Genomic DNA, 23,719 nt, shown 5'->3' with positions numbered 1-23,719 from the left:
TTCATACAACTGAGAATCCTGTAGATATGTTAACCAAACCACTCACAACCGCTAAGTTTGACCATTGCTTGGACTTAGCTGGTATTATTCACACTTAACAAGGCTTCATTGGCGAGAAAGATTATTTCAAGGGGAAATGTGAGTCAAGGTGGAGATTGTTGAAGTTATGCCTCACATTTATCATTTCAATAAATTGAAATATGTGAGTTTATGAGAAACATACAATAACTTATGGTGGAGTAATGTGTGTTCATGCAGCATATGGTGAAGTTATGGGAAATGCATTCAACGGATGATGGAGTAATGTTAATACAAGTAACATGGAGAAATTGCAAGACAAACGCATTTTCTCATTTACTCCTACAAGCACTATAAATAGTGGCTTGTTCTCCGTAAAATAATCACACAACAAAACCACAACATAATACTTCACATTATTATTCCTCTTTATTCCCACTCTCTATATTATATCATTGTGGGTGTTCAATATCATTTAACCCTCCGAGAGTAATTTATTTGGTCATTTTCTATAGGCCATCGAGGAAATATTTGTACTCCCATAAATCATTATAGTGAAATATTTGGCTCTCTCGCCGGTGGTTGTTTATCCCTTTTTAAAGAGGGTTTTTTCACCTAAAAATCTTGGTGTTATTTTTCTTGTCTTTTTATTATTTCTCTTAAATCTTTGGTTGAATTTATTCGCTTCCGTACTCTGTACCCCAACAAATTGGCATCAGAGCCATATTATTTTCAACTGAGATTTTTCCATAATGTCGACAAAATTTGACATAGAGAAATTTAATGGTAAAATTAGTTTCGCCATTCGGAGAATTCAAATGTGAGCTGTTCTTATACAAAATGGTTTAAAAAAGGCTTTAGATGGTAAGTCGAAAAAACCATCCACTATGACAGATGAACAATGGAATGAAATGGAAGAGAATGCGTTGTCCGTGATTCAACTTTTTTTATCACGTGAAGTTTTACGTGAGGTCAATAAGGAGACATCCGCTGCCAGCATGTGGACTAAATTGGAATCTCTATACATGACCAAGAGTCTAGCAAATAAGCTTCGACTCAAGGAACTTTTATTCACGCTCCGCATGTCAGAAGGTACTCCCGTAAAAGCACACTTAGATGAGTTTAATTCTATCATAATAGATTTGGAGAACCTTGATGTTAAAATCGAAGATGAAGATAAAGCTGTCCTACTCATTGTCTCATTACCACCCTCATTTAAACACTTTAAAGAAATTATGTTATACGGTAATAATATTACATTATCCTTTGAATATGCCAAGTCTCACCTCTTATCAAAAGAAAAATTTGATACTGAAATTAATTCTGAACAATCGGGTGAAGGTTTGGTTGTTAGAGGGAGAACATTTGAAAGAGGTAGTAGTAGTAAGAGTAAGGCCAGGTCAAAATCAAGAGGTGAAAACTCTAAATTCTGCCGATATTTCAAGAAGAAAGGACACGAAATTTCAGAATGTACTAATCTGAAAAAGAAGCAAGAAAGAGATGATAAGGGTAAAGGTAAACAACCCGAACACCATGCTGAAGCTAGTGTTGTTGAGTTTGAGTCTGATGGGGATGTTTTAGTTGCTGCTGATATAGAACAAAGGTCTAGAAATGAGTGGATACTTGACTCCGGCTGTACTTTCCACATGACTCCTAATAAAGATTGGTTTACTACTTATCAATCAATTAATGGTGGTCTTGTTTTGATGGGCAACGATGCACAATGCAAAGTTGTTGGTGAAGGTACAGTAAAAATTAAAACACATGATGGTGTTGCTAGAACCTTGACTAATGTCAGACACGTCCCTGACTTGAAACGGAATCTCATTTCCTTAGGCACCCTAGAATCACTTGGGTGCAAGTATTCAGATGAAGGTGGAGTTTTAAAAGTGTCCAAAGGCGCTCTTGTATAATTGAAGGCAAATCGATCTGGTAGCTTGTATGTGCTCCAGGGTTCTACTATTACAGGTTCTGCAGCAGTTGGCTCATCCAGCAATGACACCAAATTGTGGCATATGAGATTGAGCCATATGAGTGAAAAGGGAATGCATGTCCTTAACAAGAAAGGACTACTCATAAAGCATTGTACCGGTAAGGTTGATTTCTGCGAACATTGTATTTTTGGCAAGCAGAAAAAAGTTAGTTTTTCAAAGGGTATTCATGATAACAAAGGGTACTTTGGAGTATATCCATTCTGATCTTTGGGGTCCTTCAAAAGTTCCTTCAAAAGGAGGTTGTCATTATATGATCACCATTATTGATGATTTTTCCAGAAAACTCTAGTTTATTTTCTCAAATACAAGAATGAGGCGTTTCCCACATTCAAAGAGTGGAAAACTTTGATCGAAAACCAGACTGGAAAGAAAGTAAAAAGATTAAGAACTGACAATGGTCTTGAGTTCTGTTTGAATGAATTCAATGTTTTATGCAAGAAGGAAGGTGTTGCCAGACATCGTACCATTCCAGGGACGCCACAACAAAATGGAGTAGCAGAACGTATGAACAGAACTATTATGGAGAGAGTTCGTTGTATGCTCTCTCATTCTGGCTTGGGAAAGAACTTTTGGGCTGAAGCGGCGTCTACAACATGTTACTTGATAAACCGCTCCCCAAATAGATCTCTTGATTGCAACATTCCAGAAGAAGTTTGGTCAGGTAACCCTGTTGATTATTCTAATCTTAGAATATTTGGTTGCCCTGCATATTCTCATGTGAACGAGGGAAAATTGGAGCCTCGTGCTAAAAAGTGCATTTTCTTGGGTTATGGCTTAGGGGTTAAAGGTTATCGTTTATATGACCCCGAGTCTCGAAAAACTTTTCATGCCAGAAATGTAACTTTTAATGAAAATGCTATGTTATCTTCTAGAAAAGAAGTTGTTTCTTTTTATCCTGGTACAGATAGTCAAGAGAATACTAGAGAGAAGGTGGAGTTTGATGTCAAAGTCTTAAAGTCAGAGGAGGATGTTCCTACTTCCTATACTCCGCCAAATTCCAATGAGCAAACCGAGATCATTGACCAAAGAAGTCCACAACAACCACGTCAACCACAAAGACGAGGTTTACCAGATCCATGGTCCATGGCTCAAAATCTTCCTGAACAGAGACCAAGAAAATTGAATCCAAAATATACAGACCAAAGCGCTAATATTGTTTATGCTTTAGCCGCTGCAGAAGAGATGAATGACTGCAATGAGCCTAGAAATTATTCGGAGGCTATTTTCGGTGCATATTCTTCAAAATGGGTTGCAGCGATGCAAGAAGAAATTAAGAGTCTTCACAAGAATGAAACTTGGGATCTGGTGAAGTTACTTGAGGACAAGAGAGCTATTAGTTGTAAGTGGATATTTAAGAGAAAAAAGGCATCCCTGGTGTTGAAAGTGCAAGATATAAAGCAAGATTCGTTGTGCGCGGATTTAATCAACAGGAAGGCATTGATTTCAATGAGGTATTTTCTCCTGTTGTTCGTCACACCTTAGTTCGTATATTACTTGCTCTAGTTGCTTTGCATGATTTGGAGTTAGAGCAGTTAGATGTGAAAACTGCATTTCTTCACGGTAATCTCGAAGAAGAAAATTTATATCCATCAACCAGAGGGTTTCATAGTTCCAGGAAAAGAGGACTATGTATGTCGTTTAAAAAGATCTCTTTATGGTTTGAAGCAGTCTCCAAGACAATGGTATAGAAGGTTTGATTCTTTTATGGACATGGCTACTCAAGGAGTAGTTATGATAATTGTGTTTATTTTCAGAAGACATCTGACGGGTCGTTTATATACTTATTGCTTTATGTCGACGACATGTTAATCGCTGCAAAAGATAAGTCACTTGTTAGCAAGCTAAAGGCCCTGTTGAGCAGTGAATTTGATATGAAGGACTTGGGTCCGACAAAGAAAATTCTTGGCATGGATATTAACAGGGATCGTCGAGAAGGGAAATTAATACTATCACAGAAGAGATACATTTTGAAAATGCTCGACAGGTTCAATATGCAAGACAGTAAACTTGTCAATACTCCTCTTGCCGCTCAATTTAAATTGTCATCTGAACAGTGTCCACAGACGGATCATGACAAAAGACGAATGTCACATGTCCCATATTCAAATGTCGTTGGGAGTCTTATATATGACTTGGTGTGCACTCGGCTTGATCTGGCTTATGCGGTTAGTGTGGTTAGCAGATTTATGCACAATCCAGGCAAAGAACATTGGGAAGCCGTTAAATGGATTCTTCATTATCTGAAGGGTTCTTCTGATATTGGTTTGGTATTTGATAAGCAAAAAGCTGATCCCGGAGGTGTAGTTGGTTATGTTGATGCTGACTACGGTGGTGATTTAGATCGAAGAAGGTCACTCTCAGTCTATTTATTTACTCTTTGTGGCTCTGCTATTAGTTGGTATTCTTCATTACAAGTCATTGCGGCTTTATCAACAACTGAAGCAGAATATATTACTGCGACTGAATGTATGAAAGAGGCGATCTGGCTCCGAAGCTTGGTGAGCGAGCTTGGTTTAAAACAAGATATTCTTGTAGTATTTTGTGATAGTCAAAGTGCAGTCCACTTGGCCAGAAATAGCAAGCATCACTCAAAAACCAAGCACATTGATATCAAGCACCATTTTATCCGAGATATTGTTGATGCTGGAAATTTAACCGTTGAAAAGGTTCATACAACTGAGAATCTTGTAGATATGTTAACCAAACCACTCACAACCGCTAAGTTTGACCATTGCTTGGACTTAGCTGGTATTATTCACACTTAACAAGGCTTCATTGGCGAGCAAGATTATTTCAAGGGGAAATGTGAGTCAAGGTGAAGATTGTTGAAGTTATGCCTCACATTTATCATTTCAATAAATTGAAATATGTGAGTTTATGAGAAACATACAATAACTTATGGTAGAGTAATGTGTGTTCATGCAACATATGGTGAAGTTATGGGAAATGCATTCAACGGATGATGGAGTAATGTTAATACAAGTAACATGGAGAAATTGCAAGACAAACGCATTTTCTCATTTACTCCTACAAGCACTATAAATAGTGGCTTTTTCTCCGCAAAATAATCACACAACAAAACCACAACATAATACTTCTCATTATTATTCCTCTTCATTCCTATATTATATCATTGTGGGTGTTAAATATCATTTAACCCTCTGAGAGTAATTTATTTGGTCATTTTCTATAGGCCATCGAGGAAATACTTGTACTCCCATAAATCATTATAGTGAAATATTTGGCTCTCTCGCCGGTGATTTTTTACCTCTATTTAAAGAGGGTTTTTCCACCTAAAAATCTTGGCGTTATTTTTATTGTCTTTTTATTATTTCTCTTAAATCTTTGGTTTAATTTATTCGCTTCCGTACTCTGTACCCCCAACAGTAGTAGTATTTGGCCCACACTCGCGTTCAACTATCAAGACAAGATAAGGGTAATTACTACCTAGAATATGGACAAGCAAAAGTGAAAACTTGTTGTAGGTCTTGGGATATTAGCTGGCAACAAATACTTATTTGTTCTATATAATTTGATGAGGACCAAGCCATCAATGCCGTAGGAAAGATTGCTTCTCTTTGGATAATAAAACAAAGCATTATAATTTATTTTCTGAGTTTCCCAAATTCCAAAACTCTATCTCAACTGTTTCCAAATTCTATCAAAGTCAAACCCAAAACCACTATAAATACCACTACACGAATAGGGGTGTAAACGAGTCGAGCCGAGCTCGAACTCACCTATGATCGAGCTCGGCTTATATTGTAAAAGTTGAGCCCGAACCCGAGCTATTGAAATCAAGGCTCGGGATCAGCTCATATGATATTTTACGAGCCCGAGTTCGAGCTCAAGCTTTGTTCGAGTACCATTTTTCCGAGCGTTATTTTAAATCTAACGTAATTTTTCAATTAAATATTTTATTTTGAGCTAGAATTTTTTTTTCGTTTATAAGTTTGAAATGAGATTTCTTACGTTATTTTCTTTTCCGAGCTAACATTATTTATAAAAATTAAGTAATTTTAAAAAAAACGAGCTTCCGAGCCGAGCCTTAGTGTGCTCGGGCTCGGCTCAGTTTCGGCTTAGCTCGGTTCGAGCTCGAGCTCAGTTTGACCGATCTCGAGCCGAGCTTTGACCGAGCCTATTCCGAGAGCTTGTCGAGCGGGCTCAGCTCATTTACAGCCCTATACACGAATAAGGAGGAGGGACACAAAAAGAAGAAATACCGTGAGACACGAGTAATACCAGATACACACAAGATCTAACCCAGTAATTCTATACTCTCAGAAACCGTCTCAAACATACTATCCTAGTTTCAAATCACTCATATACATTAGATCGTCCCAGTTCCATACACACGTATAAGGGCCAATAATATACAACAAAGTCGTTATTCATTCATAGTCAACATCCAAATAGGCCTGAGGGTACCGAAATCAAATAAGTTTTCTTTACTCTATCTCTTTATTTAATTATTTTATTTATTTTCTCAATATCTTTATATTGTTTGTTTAATTGGTATATAAACTAATTTTAGCTAGTTAACTCACCTGGTATATAAATTGTATAGTTAACATTCCCTTTTTTTTTTGTAGCCGTAAAGAAAGATATACCTAACTATGCATAGCCTCACAAGCGAGGTCATGAGCAACAGTATTATAGGTCCTAGGAATATAACTAAAATCTAAGCAATGGAAAAACAAGTAAAGTTCCTGAATATCCTCAAGGACGCTAAGCAATGGGTTTCTCAAACCCAGCCAGAAGTCCAACCAGAGATAGGCAATCCGTTGAAACCTCCAAGTGATGATAGTTGTGATCCACAACCCGTCTAAGAACCTCTTTAATCCCCAATCCTTCAGCCTGTAATGCTGACTCAGCTGACACCCGTTTCCTTCCAGTGAAAATAATCTCCCCAACAGACGATATCCCAACCCAACCTAGCCCCCTCTTATCCACGTCTTTCCAACCGGCGTCAACCATGATTCGCACATGATCACGCAACGTTAATGATCCCACAACACAAACAAGTTTACTCTCCCGCACCCACTGTAACCATTCAGCCCTCAGAGATGAGTCATTCCCATCACCCGGCACCATAACCTCCTTATCTTTATTACTCACCCCCAAAGCCTTATCCGCCGTTTCTACCACATTTGACCATAATCTGAAAAATATTAGTGGGTGGAATGTCGTCCCCTGAAAGAGAACCCTATTACGGACACTCCATATGCATGACACCATAGCCAAGAACCTGATGAGTCTTGACTTAGCATCAACCAGATTACCCAAAAAATAAATCCACTCAATAATCCATTTTTGAATACTTAAATGTATGCCATTCTCAACTCGAATTCCTAGCTCAGACGAGGCCCATAGATGTCGCGAGACAGGACAGTCACGAAAAAGATGTTCCATAGTTTATTGCCCCTCAAAATCACAGAAATGACAACCTGTACCATTACCTAGATTACGCCTAGCAAAATTAACTCCAGTCGATAGTGAATCAGTGATGATTCTCCATACCAGGATTTTCCATACTTTTGGTCCCGGGAGGCGCCACAGTGTTTTTTTACAGAAGAGTCTTAACTCATCATTAATCCTTGTCTTATCTTTAGTTGTTGCTCGTCGTTCTATAAACTCAGAGAAAATTACCCCATACCCACTCTTGACGCTATATTCCCCAATCCCAGTATGCAGCCAATAAAGCTTATCTTCGACCCGTGAATTACATATAGGAATATCAAAGATATGTTTCGCACTCTCCTCCGAAAAAAGTGTCATAATTAAAGATGCATTCCATGAAGTACCTGCAGTATTAATAGCCGGCATCCACAAATTCCTTATTTGTAGATTTCGAAGTCCAACGTGATCCAAATCAAGAACTCCCATATTAGGCTCCGGATAATCACCATTAAGCCAACGTGTTGTCCAAAGATTTAAATCCGAGTCCAAACCTGGTTTCCAGCCTACATGTTGCCTAATAAAGTCTAACCCTTGTAAAACACTTCTGGCTCCCCATGATAAATTAGACCCACTCCGCTGAGATGTATCACAGCCATCAAACCCACCCCCCCAATAATTTCTGTCGGAACACGCCTGTGAAATAAATGTCCGAACCACAAAGGATCCACCACCCACGCTTTCCTAACATTGCCATATTTACACATTCAATATTTCTAATACCTAGCCCTCCTTCACTCTTTGGGAGACTCAAGAATTTCTGACTGCACCAATAAATAGGTTTCCCCAATCTATTTCTGGCCCACCAAAAATGTGACGATAAAGAATTAACCTTATTAGTCACACTTACCGGTCTTTTAAATACCCATAGAAAGTAATTAGAAATGTTCGATAGGACAAAATGAATTAGAGTAAGCCTTCCAGCTGGAGAGAGAAAAATTCCATTCCAAGAAGATACTCGCTTCATCACAAGATCAATAATACTCTTAAATATCTCCCTTTTCGAGCCTAGGAATTCCGTAGGTAAACCAAGATATTTTCCAAGGCCTTTATAACCAGCAATCTTGAGATTTTTAATGCTACGACGCGCATTTCCAAGAGTGGTACTTGGACTAAAAAGAATACCTGATTTATCTTCATTCATAATTCGTCCCGATGCTTGACAATACGCTTCTAGAATCTGCCTTAAAGTAGTTGATGAGTTTCCTTGATCCTGAAGAAAGAAGATTGCATCATCCGCAAAGAATAAATGAGTCAAAGCCCTTTATTCACGACACAAACAAATTCCCTTTAACGACCCATCAAGCGTAGCACGCTCCAACTTACACGACAAAGCTTCCATACAAAAAACAAAAAGATAAGGAGATAGAGGATCTCCTTGCCTTAAACCACACGTTGGATTAAATAGCCTTAACGGTTTCCCATTAAAGAGAACCTGATAAGAAACTGTCATAACACAATTCATAATTAACCGTACTAATCGCTCAGGGAACCTCACCTTAATCAAGACAGCTCTAAGGAAATCCAGTTCACCCGCGACCTTACTCATATCTGCCTTAAAAGCAAAACGACCATGTTTTCCTTTCTTATGAGTGTTTATTTTATGAAGCGCTTCATGTGCCAGCAAAATATTATCCGAAATTTGTCTTCCCGGCACAAAGGCATTTTGAAATTCACCAACCAAGTATCTCATCACCTTACCCAAACGGTTTGCAATACATTTCGATAAAATTATCATAAAGACATTACATAAGCTAATCGGACGATAGTCACCCACACCTTCCGGATTATCATTTTTTGGCACCAAAGTAATGAAAGTCCTATTAAGTTCCTTAAGAACCATACCCGAGTTAAGGACAGACAAGGCCGCCTTAGTGACATCTTTCTTAACAATGTACCAACATTTTTGATAGAAAATTGCTGGAACTCCATTCGGACCAGGTGACTTTAATGCCCCCATTTGGAAAACAGCACTTCTAACTTCCTTAGCTGTGAATGGTCGATTCAGCATATCACCATCGTTACTCGTGACAGATTTAGTGAAACTATCTAGGAAATCATTTCTTACTCCAGTTCCTCTATCATTATCAATCTGAGACACAGGATTATAAATGGCACAGAATGAATCATGAAACATATTTCCCACTGTCTCCGTATCATATATCCATTGGCCTTCACGATCTTTAACCCCAAATATAAAATTCCTTCCCGCTCTGCCTTTAACCCAATTAAAGAAATATTTAGTACACGTATCACCCTCCACCATTCACTTCAATTTAGCCCATTGTCTCCAAAAAACCGCTGCAACTCTAGCAAATTCCCGGACCATCTCATTCGTTTTAATATAATAAGAATCATCCCCCTCCATAATAGCCAACTCCATACCCCGTTCTAACTCAATATCAAAATTATCCCACTTTTGTTTCCACTCGAGCCGCTTATCAAGTGCCCATCTTTTAACATGATGTCTTACCCTTGAAAGTTTTCTTGCAATTTGAAAAGACGGATTTCCCCAAAAATGAAAGTGCCATGCATCCTTAATGATGGAGATACATTCCTCATACGTGAATACCCAAGCATCAATCTTATACGATTTTTTACTCATATTACGCGTAAGATGTAAATCCAACTCAATTGGGGCATAATCCGAGATTTGAATAGGGTAATGTTTTATACCCGTATTCGGAAATAATAAAAACCAATCCTTTGATCCAAGTGCATGATCAATTCTCTCGTAAACCCTCTTTGATCCTTATCTATTATTGCACCATGTAAAACGCGGTCCTTTGAACGGGATATCAACTAGCTGATTAGAAATCCTCCATAAATTGAAGTCATAAGCTCCAACAATTGACCTTGTATTCGTACTCAACTTATCACATCCAAATTCAACTTGGTTAAAATCACCCATGATTAAGAATGGATGAGCAAATGATTTAATACAATCCTTTAATTCCTCTAAAACCGATTGTCGATGTTGAGAAGATGGCGCACCATAAAAAAGCACAATATACCATAAGAGACCATTATATTTTTCAACCATCAAAACGATGAAGTTACTACAAGTCAAAGCATGACGAAACTTAGCGTCACTACGCCAACCCACCCAAAGACCCCCGGAGCTTCCACAAGCATCCACTCCTACATTGTTTATAAAACCAAAGAGCCTAAACAAGGGATTAATACTACTTGCATTACACTTGGTCTCAATTAGAAAAACAAAATCATAATACTTATTACTTAATAACGCTCTAACTTTAGGAATTGTTGGGGCGAGCGTATTATTTAGACCCCTACAATTTCAAGTCAATCCAATCATGGGAGAGAAGGAGGTTGTGATGGTCCAACCTCCGCAAAACCTTCATTCTTGCCACCAGCAGATGAATCAAAAGAGAGCTCTATTTTAATGTCAGTGACTGCAACTCTAAAAGTCCCCTCACCACACCCTTCCTAATCAATCCCAGAGTTTTTACCAAAACATTGTTTTTTAGACAGATGAACAAGGTAACACTTAGCCTTCTCAACAGACGTGAGAACATCTCCTGGCACTAAACCATCATAAACCTCGGACCAGCATTTCCTCTTCCTAGCAGTGACAAGTACATCCTTATTCTCAGTAGCAAACCCAGACTTATATTAACAGTCAGCCAGACCCATCATACTATCAGAAATACTTGGTGCCCCTTTGCCATCATCCATAGTTGCAATCATCTTTGAGGACGGAACTCCATAAGAAGGAAAATCAAACAGCTTCCCATTCCTAGAATCAGTGGCCTCTTTCTTAACAAGATGACCTGAATTATCATGTAAAAATATTTCATGAAGTGGCTTCGGCGAGGAAGACCCAGCAACCATCTCCTTTTCCTTACGAACAATAGCAGCATGGGTTAAACTCAGATCAACATTGCCTATTACCCCTGATTCACCAGCCTCCTCGATCCCCACACCACCCTGACCAGAATTACCCACAGTCAAACATAACTCAGTACAAACTGCTGGAGCATTAACCTCAGAAGCATACTCTGAACTCGTAATTAAATTAATAGCAGAGTTTTAATGAAAGACAAAAGACTCATCAGTCTCATCCCCCCTCTGATCCCTAAACACCATCCAGCTACTAGGGTAAGAGTCACTATCTCCAGCTCCTTCAGCCACTCCTTCAGCTACTTCCATCTCAGAATCAGAGCTAATAACAATCACCTCATCAGTATCTTGCTCACCCATACCATCACCAACACCCTCACCAGCTCCCTCCATACCTTGATTTCCCATATTAGGATAATGATAAGTGATGGGAATCCCACCAGGAGGGGGCTTAAAGGTTTGATTATAACCCCGTTGATCATCATCCATTCTTGCCCATTCAATATCCCCTTTCCACACGATTCAGGATGGCCTCCTAAATTCTCAAATCACGATCTAAAGCCCCTCTATGATTACCAAACCCCCCATATAAGACATATGGATCCCCAGGATGCACAACATGAATATTGCCCTGGAAAACCTCATTATCATTCACTGGAGCATCAAATTCCTCATTAGCACTAAAGAAAACTTCCTGATTATTTGTCCCATCATTAGGTAACCAACCACCCATCCCAACAGGCACATTCTGCTGTCCCTATACCTCACCATTAGAGTCCCCCATCACAGTATCCACCACATTAACACCATCATTTGGGATTTCCCCCCCATGCTGAACATCATTTACCTGCCTCCCTCTATTACCTTGCTCACCCCTAGTCACTTCCTTCATACCCACATCCATGTCTTGAACTCCTCCCTCAGGCTGTTGCCCTCTCCCACTATTCACTTGATGACCCCCAGCTGAACCCAAATGCACCGCACCAGAGCCTACCTGGAATAGCACAGGCCCAGCAAACGGCTGAGCAGTAATGGCAAAGCTCATCCCAGGCAAAACCCTTCCACCAGAAGTAGTACCCAAATAAAAATTGACTAACCTCTCGCTACCCCTCCTCTGAAAATTCTCACCAGCCGGTCTCCTATTACCCAAGTGAACCCTCGATGAAATGTACTTAGTTGTGCATGGTGTAGCTCTTAAATCCAAGTTAAAACATTGCGTGGTTACTATTTGCCTGGAACACCACAAACCCCCTCTCAACTGATCTATCTAACATGCTTCCAATACTAGTAACCACATTCATCACAGTTTCCCTGCACTGGGAGCCTTTGTGCCCGACCTTACCACACCTAATACAATACTTAAATACCTCCTCATACTTGAACTGCACCCATAAAAGATGCCTCATATCCATAGCCAAAAAGAACCCAGGCATTAAAGGTTCATTCAGTTTAAGACATACTCTCAACCTAAGATAATCATTTGGAGGTAAAACTTCAAATTGTTCAACTTGATAGTGATGACTTAGCAACTTACCCGCCACATGAGCGACATGCATGTTCAAACATTCAAACGGAAGACCACAAACCCTTACCCACACCTCCTCATAAGGAAAACGGACTGTTCGTGGAACAGTATCTGGGTACCACCTTGCCAAGACCATAAGAGCTTCGTCAATAGTCACCGTTCTCTTAGCCAACAAACCTTCAAGATCATCCACATCCTCACAATGAAACACATAAATCTCACCCATTCTGAAAACCGTAATCAGACCATTAGTACTCTACTTCCTTCTGATCCCATCATTGATCAAACCAGCCTCAAAAAGGCGATAATCTACAAGGAATCCCAAACAGCAATTTCCCCAAAACTCTCTTGACTTTCCCAACTCAGCAGAATCAACATTAATGACCCCCCCCCGACCTCGGATACCTCCAGATGTTTGCATGCAAGGGATTAATTGGATTAAACTCAGCATTTGGATAAGTTTGATGATAATTTTGGTGATTATAAATATTCTCATGCAGATCAGGTGGACCATTTGGACCATTTTCCCCAAATCGTCCAAACTGTGCTTCAAAATCCATAGGATCAACCACAGAACCTTGATCAGAAAATTGATCAGAGGATAAATTATGTTGGCAACAACGTTTAAAATGGAAGTTTTTACTGAAGATTGATGGTTTGAACTTCCCCATAGCAACTCCTTAAATAGCCCAAAAAAACCCTAGTGATTATAGGAATTTTAGAGTAGCCAACCGTCTTCCCCAATGAGCCAAAAAGGAATAACGTTTGGTTGGGTAATAAATTTCGAGCAGAACAAAAGCTTAGTATGCCAATGGAGAGAAGTAATTGGCAATCATTAGCAATAAAAAAGCTAGATGTAGAAGAAATAAATCTTTTGATAATGACAAGATTTGTCAGAAGGAATTCTAGGGTTCATCCAACGCCCATTGAACTTCCTAGAAAACAAAGAGGTTTTTAGAGATTTGTGTTAAAATTTATTATTTAATTGTTGGTGAACTTAAAAAACCGCTCTCAATTAGAGAGGAAAAGCTCTCTCTAGATACAAGAGAGAGAAAGGGTTAAAAAAACCTTTTTCCATTCCTTTTTGTCTTAATTTCGTCAAATATGTAATGTTATAAATAAATAGTAGACTTCGTCAGTTTGATGGGCGGTTCGGGCGCCTAACACCTTCCCTGACCATACTTTTACCGTGAATCCACAATCTTTGGTTTAGACCGGAGTGACGGATCAGTCCCAATACCAGGTATCAAAAGGGGTCTTTTCCGTTAAAATTATTTTTGTATGATTTTTTATAAAACATACTCCATCCATACCTATTATTTATTTTCAAAAACGAAGATTTTTTCACGGTATCTCACACTATTGCCCTGATTAATTCTTGTGTTTTAAACGGTCATTTCTCTACTGGTAAGGCTTATGACATTCTTCGATATAAGTTTGCTGTTATCAATTGGACTAAGACTCTTTAATTCTTGTGTTTTAAACGGTCATTTCTCTACTGGTAAGGCCTGTGATATTCTTCGATATAAGTTTGTTGTTATCAATTGGACTAAGACTCTCCATAATGGAGTGGTGATTCCTAAGCATAGGGTTATCACTTCTCTTGCTGCGCAGAAGCTTTTTGCCCACCATTGATAAACTTTGCTCCCGTGGAATTTGTCTTGTAAATTGTTGTTGTCTTTGTGAGCGAGCAGCGAAATCCCATAGGCACTTGTTTTTTAGGTGCCCTTTTGAAGTTGAGGTGCCAAAACAATTGCTCATTTGGCTTGGATTGAAGAATAGTCAAATGGTGGCCTCTATGCTCTGTCAATTGGTGCGAACATGAAGCATTGGTATCATAATTGGGTGACCAGTTCCAGTTGCATCACCACTATGACATGCTATATTGGGTGAACGGAACTCTTAGATATTTGGAGGAAAGTATAGTCACCCTGCTCAAATTGTGCGAAGGATTATGTATACTGTAAGTGTTAAGTCTAGTTTTGGGCGAAGAAGGAACAACATGATACACTCTTGCCCTTGCTAAATACTAGTGTTTTAGTCTAATTTATCTTAGACTAGTGGCTATTGTTGGTTTTCATCTTTTGTAAGATCATGTAACACCCTCATTTATCGAAAAGCCTTTAGCCAGATTTTCCCCAATAAATAAGAGCGTTACCATCTCAGTTGCCCTAGGTAGTAAATATCATTAGACAATAACAGAACTATTAATAATAACTTATTACAGATGATTAAAAGGAAATACAATGATATACAACTCGACTACTCAATAACTGCAATATAACTGGTGGAAAACTACTATCCTCTACAAGGATCATACTCGATGTCACCGCGCTCTCTCCAACCAACCCAAAAGCCAATACATCAACCTTAAATCACCTGAAAAGTCTCACTGCTCACCATTTGCCGGCTATATCAAATGGATCACTGCAAACACAGACAAAGAAAGACAACAACAAACAAACACCACGCAAGGTCAGTACTAATACATAATCAATCATAGGATTAGAAGCAATTACATATAATTCACAACATCAACCAATCCAATATTTATCAACTCCAAACTCCAAGTAACCAGTGTCTGAACCGCAACTCGGATACGACTACTCACCGCAGCAAGTAGCATGTCGGGTTACCCATGGCAACAGGTAACCCACCCATGCCGGAGGTAGACCGCAGCCTTGCCACCAAAATTCCCGCTTATCGCAATGAGCGAACCCAGATCATTAATGTGCACATCCCCTTGTGATGGTAGTCACTAGAGGCAATATATGGGGTGAATTCCATCTCCTGACATGGCTTTAGAATCCCCACCACAACTTCATCACCATCAACAAGTCAAAAATAATCACAATAATGTGAATCACACAATCATATAAACAAAATATACAACCGTCTCACAATTAACCATATAATTATACTGAGTAGGGAAACCCTACCTTTCGCAATCCAAGCACACACAAGTAATCGCAATAGCAATCCTCAATGAAACTGTCACCTACAAGTAATAATCGCATATATTATTATTATCTACATCTAATTAATCAATATAAACCCTTGATTATCGATTTCTCCTAATTCCCCCAAATTCTAGGGTTTAGAGCCAACTAAAACTGATTATAGACTCATAGATTAAAACTTACCATCAACACGATCAATCTTCACTCAAGATGATTAAAAAAGATGAGAAACAGTGTAGATGTGTTTTAGAATGTGTTTAGGGTAAAAATGATGTTTAGAAACTGATACCACGAACTTCTTCAAATCTTCCTTGCTTGCTCCTGATTCTTCATTTCCGTCTCAAGTCCTACAAGGTGAGACGGAAACTCATAGAATGAGAAGATGGGATTCAAAATGCAAACAAAAGGTATATAAATCGTCCCAAAATCGAACAAAACGCATCGAAAAGAAGGGGAGAAACATGACTAAATAATCACATATCAATATATTATCTACTATAATGAGTTTATACATGTGTAAAAGTATTAAAAGTAAATTTATGCACACTAGACACTTATGAAACACAAATTCTTATTTCAGACCGCAAGATCCGTCTGAAATAATAAGACGGAAACCGTTTCTCTCACAAAATACCCATTTAGGGAGTGGGTGGGAAAGCACATGGGGGTGTCCCACCACCCATGTGATTTCCACTTGTGAGAGGTCTTATTGTTTCAGACGGATCTTGTGGTCTGAAGCAAGACGGACTGCTTTTGAAAAGATGTACTCTTCTCTTTGTCCCGGTTATTTATTTACCTTTGTAGTTATATGTGGATGATCAAATTACCCTTAAAATATGTTCTCATATAGAAAGGTCAACAAATGAATGAAAATAGGTAAACAAATAACTCGGACAAAGGGAGTACTAACAAACAAAGCTCTACCTTAGCTGGGGTTCTATTTGGAAATATCTCATGAGCCAAATTCTACTATGATATTTTTCGGAGTATACCACCATACAAGGTGTCTAAACTAAAAATAGATCCCAAGTTCATGCCCGATCTTAGTTCGAATTTTGAAACCTTATCATTCTTACGTAAAATCAATTGCTTAATCCAATAAGGTACGGAGTACTCTATAAAATTACATCGATCTCTAACTGATCAAAAAACTATAGTTCTCCCGTATTTATTAGTATCCATAAACAGATATACTTGGGCTCATTTAAAATTGACTTAGTTAGCATGTTCTAACTTCATACTCCATACTGATAATCTTTTTTTTTTTTCCTGTTATCACATATTCATCAACTTGTCGTCTATGTTCTCATACATTACTTCAATTTTGCAGGCGAGTTTGATTTTCTGTCCACATCGAGATGTTTATAATGAAGTAAATTTGGGATCGGTTATAATACTAATCTAACTATCAACATGTTTAAGAGTCGTAAACATAGTGGAAGTGTACCTTATTGCGAATTCAAATTATATACTCCCTCCTATTCACCATTTTCTTGCCTATTTTCTTAAAAGGATTATTCAGGTTTTCTTCCCCTTTTCTTTTTTGGAAAACTTTTACTCTTATTTTATTCATTCCTCTCTCCTATCACCAAACCCCACTCAACTCACAATTCCTTATTTAATTCTTATTTATTCATCCCTCTCTCTTATCACCAAACCCACCCAACTCATAATTTCTTATTTAATTCCTATTTATTCATTCATCTCTCCTATCACTAAACCCCACCAAACTCACACAATTCATACTTTATTCTCCTCCTAAAATCTTGTGCCCATAACAAAGGGGAACAAAATGAAGAATAGGAGGGAGTACTAATTAGTGTCATTTGAATTGTTGTACCCACTATTAATGGGTATAATCCATCAAAGCGTCTTGCTTGTGATGGGCTAATCCCGTCACAAGTTGAATACTTCTCACAAAAAGGGAGAGGGGACAAGGTGGGGCACCCCCATGTGCTCCCCCACTCACCTCTCATGGGTATTTTGTGAGAGGAAATGGTATCCGTCACAAGCTTGTGACGGATATCGCCGTCTTCAATGAGATTTTGTGATAATCCATACACTAGAGGTGATCATGGGCCGGGCCAGGTCGGGTTTGGGCCGGGCCCAAGCATTAAATTAAGCCTTAGTGTGCGGGTTGGGTCGGGCCGGGCTACAAGTGCAGGCCTATTTTATCGGCCCATGCGGGCTAAAGCGGGCTTTGGGCTAATTCGGGCTAAATATTTTCCCTCTTGAAATAAGTTTAAAAATCCTCAATATGAAGTTAGATACTTTGTGTATTTGTTATCAAAATTTTCGTATAGAATTATGTGATTTTTTCTAGTATTGTAAATTAAGAAGTAGTAACTTAATGTAACTTTTATGAACCTACTGCTTGAGGTGACTCATACAAACTAAATGCACAATGTTTTGTAATGTAATAATATATTTTAGTGCGGTGCTCAATGTATGTTGTTGTAGTGTTGTAGTTGATTTGATATTTGTAGTTCTTTAGGCTCAAAAAAATTGACTTAGCACGCCGATAATGGTAAACAATTTATCGGCACTAGTGTGATACAAAATCATTAGCTCTTTTTTTATCATATAAATACCGGTAAAGGAAAATACTAAGCCTTATCAAACTAATGCATGTAAACAAGTGACTACGACTTATTTACAATACAACAATTGATTGGTTAATTATTTTACTAAATACTTATTAACATTCTTAAATTCTACATATTCGTAAATTTTGCATAAGTTCGGGTCGGGCCGGGCCAAAAGTCGGGCCGTAAAGACGGCCCAAACCCGGCCCTATTATATTGAATCGGGCCACAGGCGTCGGGCCATTGGCTTTTCGGGCCTAAAATCGAGGCCCGAGCCCGGGGAAAAATCGGGCTGGGCCAGGTCGGACTAGCGGGCCTGGGCCATATGATCAGCTCTACCATACACATATAAAAGTTTGTAAGGGATTTACTGTAGCTATGAATAGTGTTGAGTGAATGTGAGCCATTGATCTCTCCTCTTGCAATCCTCTCCATCCATTCTAACCTAACCTGCTTTCCTTCCCTACCTTTCAATTTCATCCTTTCATTTCATTCCGTTTTCCATCTTTTTGCTCAAAAACCCTCTTTTCACTTCCCCGCGCATCAATCGCAGCTTCATCTTCTTCAATTCCCATCACTTGTTGTTTATCATCTCATCTCTCTCACTCAAAATGGTTTCTCAACTACCATCTTCATCAATCGCTAGGTTTGTTGATTTACACATTCATTCTTTTATTTTACTTTTTTAATGTGTTTTTTTTTTCCTTATGATCTTATCTTATAAGTGATTCTGAATCTTCGTTGTCTAATTTGATTTTGGTTCTCGATTGTGCACTGTTTAATTGTTAGAGTTTTCTTTCGGAACAGTCAGACATGCTGCCTAACGTTTGTCTTATGGCGAAACTCAAAGGTAACACTATTTCTACCTCTTATTGCTGATAAACTTTCATGAATGCAGCTTATAATAGCATTCTGAATGTGTAAAAGTCATTCTTCCAGCTGCTAGGACATCTCATGTGGCTATATCTTGGTAGATTTATTCATCTGTTTGTTTGTCTCACAAACTCGTATCGGACGATCTTAATTGCATGTGAGACCGACCTATTAATTATAGAATTTGAAAAGGACTATATCAGTACTTGGGTTGGTGTCACCTGTCTCACACATAAGACCCTCTCTTAAGTCACGCCCATTTGGTGTCAAAATGAATGGTAAACTAATCTATGATGGATGTCAGGGGATTTGCTCGATTTGTGAATATTAGAGATGGTAAAGGCGCACCTCCATTGCACTTGCCAGCCAGTCAAGGCCGACCAGATTGTGTTTATGTATTACTTGATCGTGAAGCTTTAGTGTGTGCCTCGACAGGAGGATATGGGTAAATGGGTTAGCATTTTTTGGATCACATTATCAGACTACTGTAAATTTGATGAGATTCATGCATTTGTGTTTTATCAATTGACACATTTATTTGTAGACATCCTGGGTGTACACCTCTTCATTTGGCTGCCCGATGAGGATGCCTTGATTGTATCCGTGAATTGATGGCATGGGGTGCGGACCGACTGCAAAGAGATGGATTTGGGTATGATATCTTATGGAATTGCCTATTGGATCTAATGATGTGAACTTCACAAAAATTATATGAGACAGTTTTACATGGAAGAATAACTCATAAATCATATAAGTAAATAAGGAGTTCAAAGTATTTAGGATTGACTCAGTTGTGAAATAGTCTATACTAGACTCACCCTTTGTTAATTCATTTTGTTGTGTTCTTAGATTTGTATTTCGGACCCCAAAATACAAATTCCCTGCTTAGTTTCATTGAAGATTTGATAAGATATACTCCGTAACACAGCCGACTTGCTCTTGAATTGCATCTCTTTTTCCATAACCAGGGAAATACCATATGTGGTGGCAGTAAAGTACAAGCATGGAAGTTGTGTTGCATTATTAAACCCTTCATCAGCGGAGCTTCTTGTCTGGCCGTCGCCGTTAGAGTTTATCAGTGAGCTAAATCCCGAGGCTAAACTTCTACTTGAACGGGCACTAATTGAGGTCAATAAGGAGAGGGAAACGACCATCTTGAAAGGATTAAGCTGCTCAATTGAATCTCATTGCATTCACATGTCGGGCCAGTAGATGATAGTATGTCGGAGATACCAAGCTGCTTTTCTTTCTTTCAAGCCTCGGCAACAATTACCTTTTCTTACTTTGGTGAGCACTCATGTGAATATTGGTTGCCATCTTGATATTTTTCTGAATCGGTAAAGTTTCTTTTTCGACCGAGGATATTGATTATTTTATTAGATTCCCATGTATAAATGTGTCAGTTCCCGCAGTAATTGCTTACGCCTTATTTTCCTCGTTCCGTTTGGCCTCAATTTGACCCCCACCTGGACTAATTTTGTATTTAAATTCCCTAAATTTCTGATTGTTTGTCTGTTGAGTTGCTTTCGAGTGCCATTGTATTTTTGGCTGGTGATATGCATTCATTATCTGCAGTTCATTCGGCCTTTACTACCCACAGAATTATGTTAGTTGTGTTAACAATACCGCCATTTGAAACTACATTGTTAATCAACAACTGGTTCTTTATTGTTTTTTTTAACAACAATTGTTAACAATATTCGTGAGTATGCTCTCTTATTAATCAACAACAAATTTCTGAGGCGTCCTTGTTTTTGTTTCCCTGAATTATTTAATTGATGGCATGTTCTTTATTGTTTTTCCTCGAATCCCATAAACTTATATAAGATGATCTCACATGCGAGACCAACGCTTTAACCCTATAATTAAATGAGCAATACAAAAGGATTTGGCCTTTAGGTTTGGTCTTTCATATGAGACTGTCTAATATAGGACTCACTGTCCTCGAATTGCTGTGATTGATATAACTTCAGCTGAATGATATATTTTGAATTTTCTGGTGAATTTGCTAATCTTTTGTCGAACATTGTTACAGCAAGTGCACTAGGACATTTATCTTTCTGCATATTTCGAAGTCCCAAGTAGGCAGCCGGCAAAATACCTTGACAGCCAGCGATACCAGTACTCATTGAGGGTTTTCAGTTCCTCGACGTCCAGCTGAGAAAGTCTTTACTCCACTGGTAATCCCTTCACCTTTATATCTATTTTGACTAGCCGAGAGTTGTTTCTTTAATTTTTGTTTTATATATCTAATTTGTTTGTTTTTTGCGGGGTTAATCTCATCAACCACATACTGAAAAGCTGCTTGCGAGCAATTTGCATGATTTTGACATGTCTATCGAGGTATATGCATTTACGCTGATTCACCAATTAATTTTAGATTGTCAATGCAAATGAACGAGTGAGAGAATGAGGGCGTAGATTGTTGGAATTGATCATATGTTTGCTATGCATGGACTTATAGTTGTTTTAGAAGTTTGAGGCAGGGTACAAGTTTTTTTAAGGGGCGATTCGACTTTGTTGATACCAAGGCCATAGCTCTGACACTAAACATGAGACTTATTTATGATCGATGGCGCATTCACTTCAGGAGTGTAGAAGCATATTGTGTATTGTGAGTTGTGTCCGACATAGGCTGATTCGCTAGGTTTCTTTCCGTTTGTTTGGAATATCATTGATCAGAAACATTAGGACACAATAGTTCTTTTCTGCCAATGAACACTACTACTACGCCCATAAACTTTGTTATAGCGGGTTAAGGGGTTCCGGTTTACACAAGCTCACCCTTTGTTGAAATATTTAGATGTTTCAAACTGGATCTTCGATTGTTCTTTTGGTTGAATTTTATATTGTCTTGGCACGATACCTTGGAACTTTGGAGAACTTATGGGACAAAGAAGTTTGGGCTACAATTCAAAGTAAACTTTGGGTTATTTTTTGAGAATAATCCGAACTATGACCGCCATGCCCAAAATAATCCAAACTATAAATTATCCCATAAAAATCTGATTTATTCTATCATTTAACTTATATTGCCTTGTTTCTCTTAGTGACCTGTTGTCACCAGGATGTTTTACCTATTCTAAGTTACCTGCTTTGTCTTTCCCTTTCTTTATCTATATTCTTCATCTTCTTCCTTTGTTTATTATTCTTCATCTTTTTCCTTTTTTCTATCCCAAATTTTCTTCCTCCATTTCATTTTCCCTAACTGATAATCCTAATTAAAGCATCTAATAACAAATTCTACTCCAACATTAAATATTTGCATTCCACTTTATTCATGTTGTGTAATGTCAGATATTGTGGATTAGTCTCCCCAAACTTCTGATTTTATTTGTGTATTTTAATCTTAATTGCAGATGGCGATGATGGTGCTATTGTCGCTGATGATGGAAGTATTTTATTTATTTGATAAACTGGAAGGCATTGGGGGAGTAGGTGCTTTGCCAGTTTATTTTAATTAGATGGTAGGTAAATCATTTTATTATAATCTTACTAGTTTGATCTAAAAAGGGGTTTATCGGAAGGCACCAGGTGAGTAGGTGCTTTGCCAGTTTATTAATCAGTGAGACACTTCATCAATTGATAGCTGCCAATGGTGTGTTTATCACTCTTGTGATTGTGTTTCAGCTTTTGAACAAAACATAACGTTAGCTAGAATATGCGATTGACTAGCTGCTCTTAGAAAGGGAACTATCTTACTAACGTGTTCCTTTCTACATGACCTTTTACTTAGTTGGAACTGTCGAATATCTATTTAGGCGTGCTCGTCCTGGAGATATGTTTTAGAAAATTTTACTCGGAATTTCAAGCTATTTGATTAATTTGGAGGTCTTGTTTCGTTAAGATCTGCAGTCTGTGAAAAATAATTCTATACCTGCTATAGGTTTATGTATATGCTTTGGGATTGTTGCTGAGATTACATGTACGAGGGCAAATCAACTTCTTCCAGGAATGCGCCTGAAGACTCTGGTAGAGCTTTTGAGTTTTGATAGTTCAAGTAAGTTATTTCTTTTCTCTTTTAGGTAGAATATTTGTGACAATTTTTACCTGAACAGTCGAGCACTTGCAGGATCTTGTTGCACTTGCGTAGTAGCACATAATATTACCTGGAAAACTGATGTAAATAAAGTCTGTATTAGGCTTACCCGTCTTTACTTCTTTCGAAATTATTGCTTTTGTTTTATACCTTTCTGTCACTACTATTCTCATTAAACTTAAGAGCAAGATGATGATGTTGAGCAAGATGATGATGATGATGTTGAGCACTAGGCTTACCCGTCTTTACGCACGACCACTGATCTTGAATACCTCAAATTATCGTTGTGCTCAACATCATCATCTTACTCATTCAACTTCATCATTTTAAAATTCAGGTGTGTCTTCCCCTTCTTTCCTATTCCTTTTTTTTTTCGATGTTATTGTCTTTACTTTATATTGATC

At 38.2% G+C, this 23,719-nt stretch overlaps 2 protein-coding genes across 2 annotated transcripts; both read right to left on the bottom strand.

Moving 5' to 3' along the window:
- Window positions 1-6,740: 6,740 nt before the first annotated feature.
- On the bottom strand, window positions 6,741-7,424 carry LOC141628414 (uncharacterized). Its single transcript, XM_074441561.1, has one exon. It carries the CDS (start codon window positions 7,422-7,424, stop codon window positions 6,741-6,743), a length of 684 nt encoding a protein of 227 aa, XP_074297662.1.
- A 3-nt stretch (window positions 7,425-7,427) lies between these two features.
- Window positions 7,428-9,735, bottom strand: LOC141628413 (uncharacterized). Its single transcript, XM_074441560.1, has 3 exons — window positions 8,968-9,735; window positions 8,320-8,682; window positions 7,428-8,153 (listed from the first exon to the last, which is right to left on the bottom strand). Exons 1-3 carry the CDS (start codon window positions 9,733-9,735, stop codon window positions 7,428-7,430), a joined length of 1,857 nt encoding a protein of 618 aa, XP_074297661.1.
- Window positions 9,736-23,719: the final 13,984 nt, after the last annotated feature.

This window comes from Silene latifolia, chromosome Y (genome assembly GCF_048544455.1).
Source record: "Silene latifolia isolate original U9 population chromosome Y, ASM4854445v1, whole genome shotgun sequence".
Taxonomy (NCBI): domain Eukaryota; kingdom Viridiplantae; phylum Streptophyta; class Magnoliopsida; order Caryophyllales; family Caryophyllaceae; genus Silene; species Silene latifolia.
This window is presented reverse-complemented; position numbering and strand designations above follow the sequence as displayed.

What these genes read in the sequence shown, in the direction of transcription:
- LOC141628414 (XM_074441561.1), bottom strand. Translation starts at nt 7,424, where the DNA reads ATGGAACATCTTTTTCGTGACTGTCCTGTCTCGCGACATCTATGGGCC.
- LOC141628413 (XM_074441560.1), bottom strand. Translation starts at nt 9,735, where the DNA reads ATGGTGGAGGGTGATACGTGTACTAAATATTTCTTTAATTGGGTTAAA. An exon ending in TTAGAGCTGTCTTGATTAAG is followed by an intron (nt 8,683 to 8,967) that starts GTGAGGTTCCCT and finishes TTCTTTCTTCAG; the next exon opens with GATCAAGGAAACTCATCAAC. An exon ending in TATGGGTATTTAAAAGACCG is followed by an intron (nt 8,154 to 8,319) that starts GTAAGTGTGACT and finishes TGGCAATGTTAG; the next exon opens with GAAAGCGTGGGTGGTGGATC.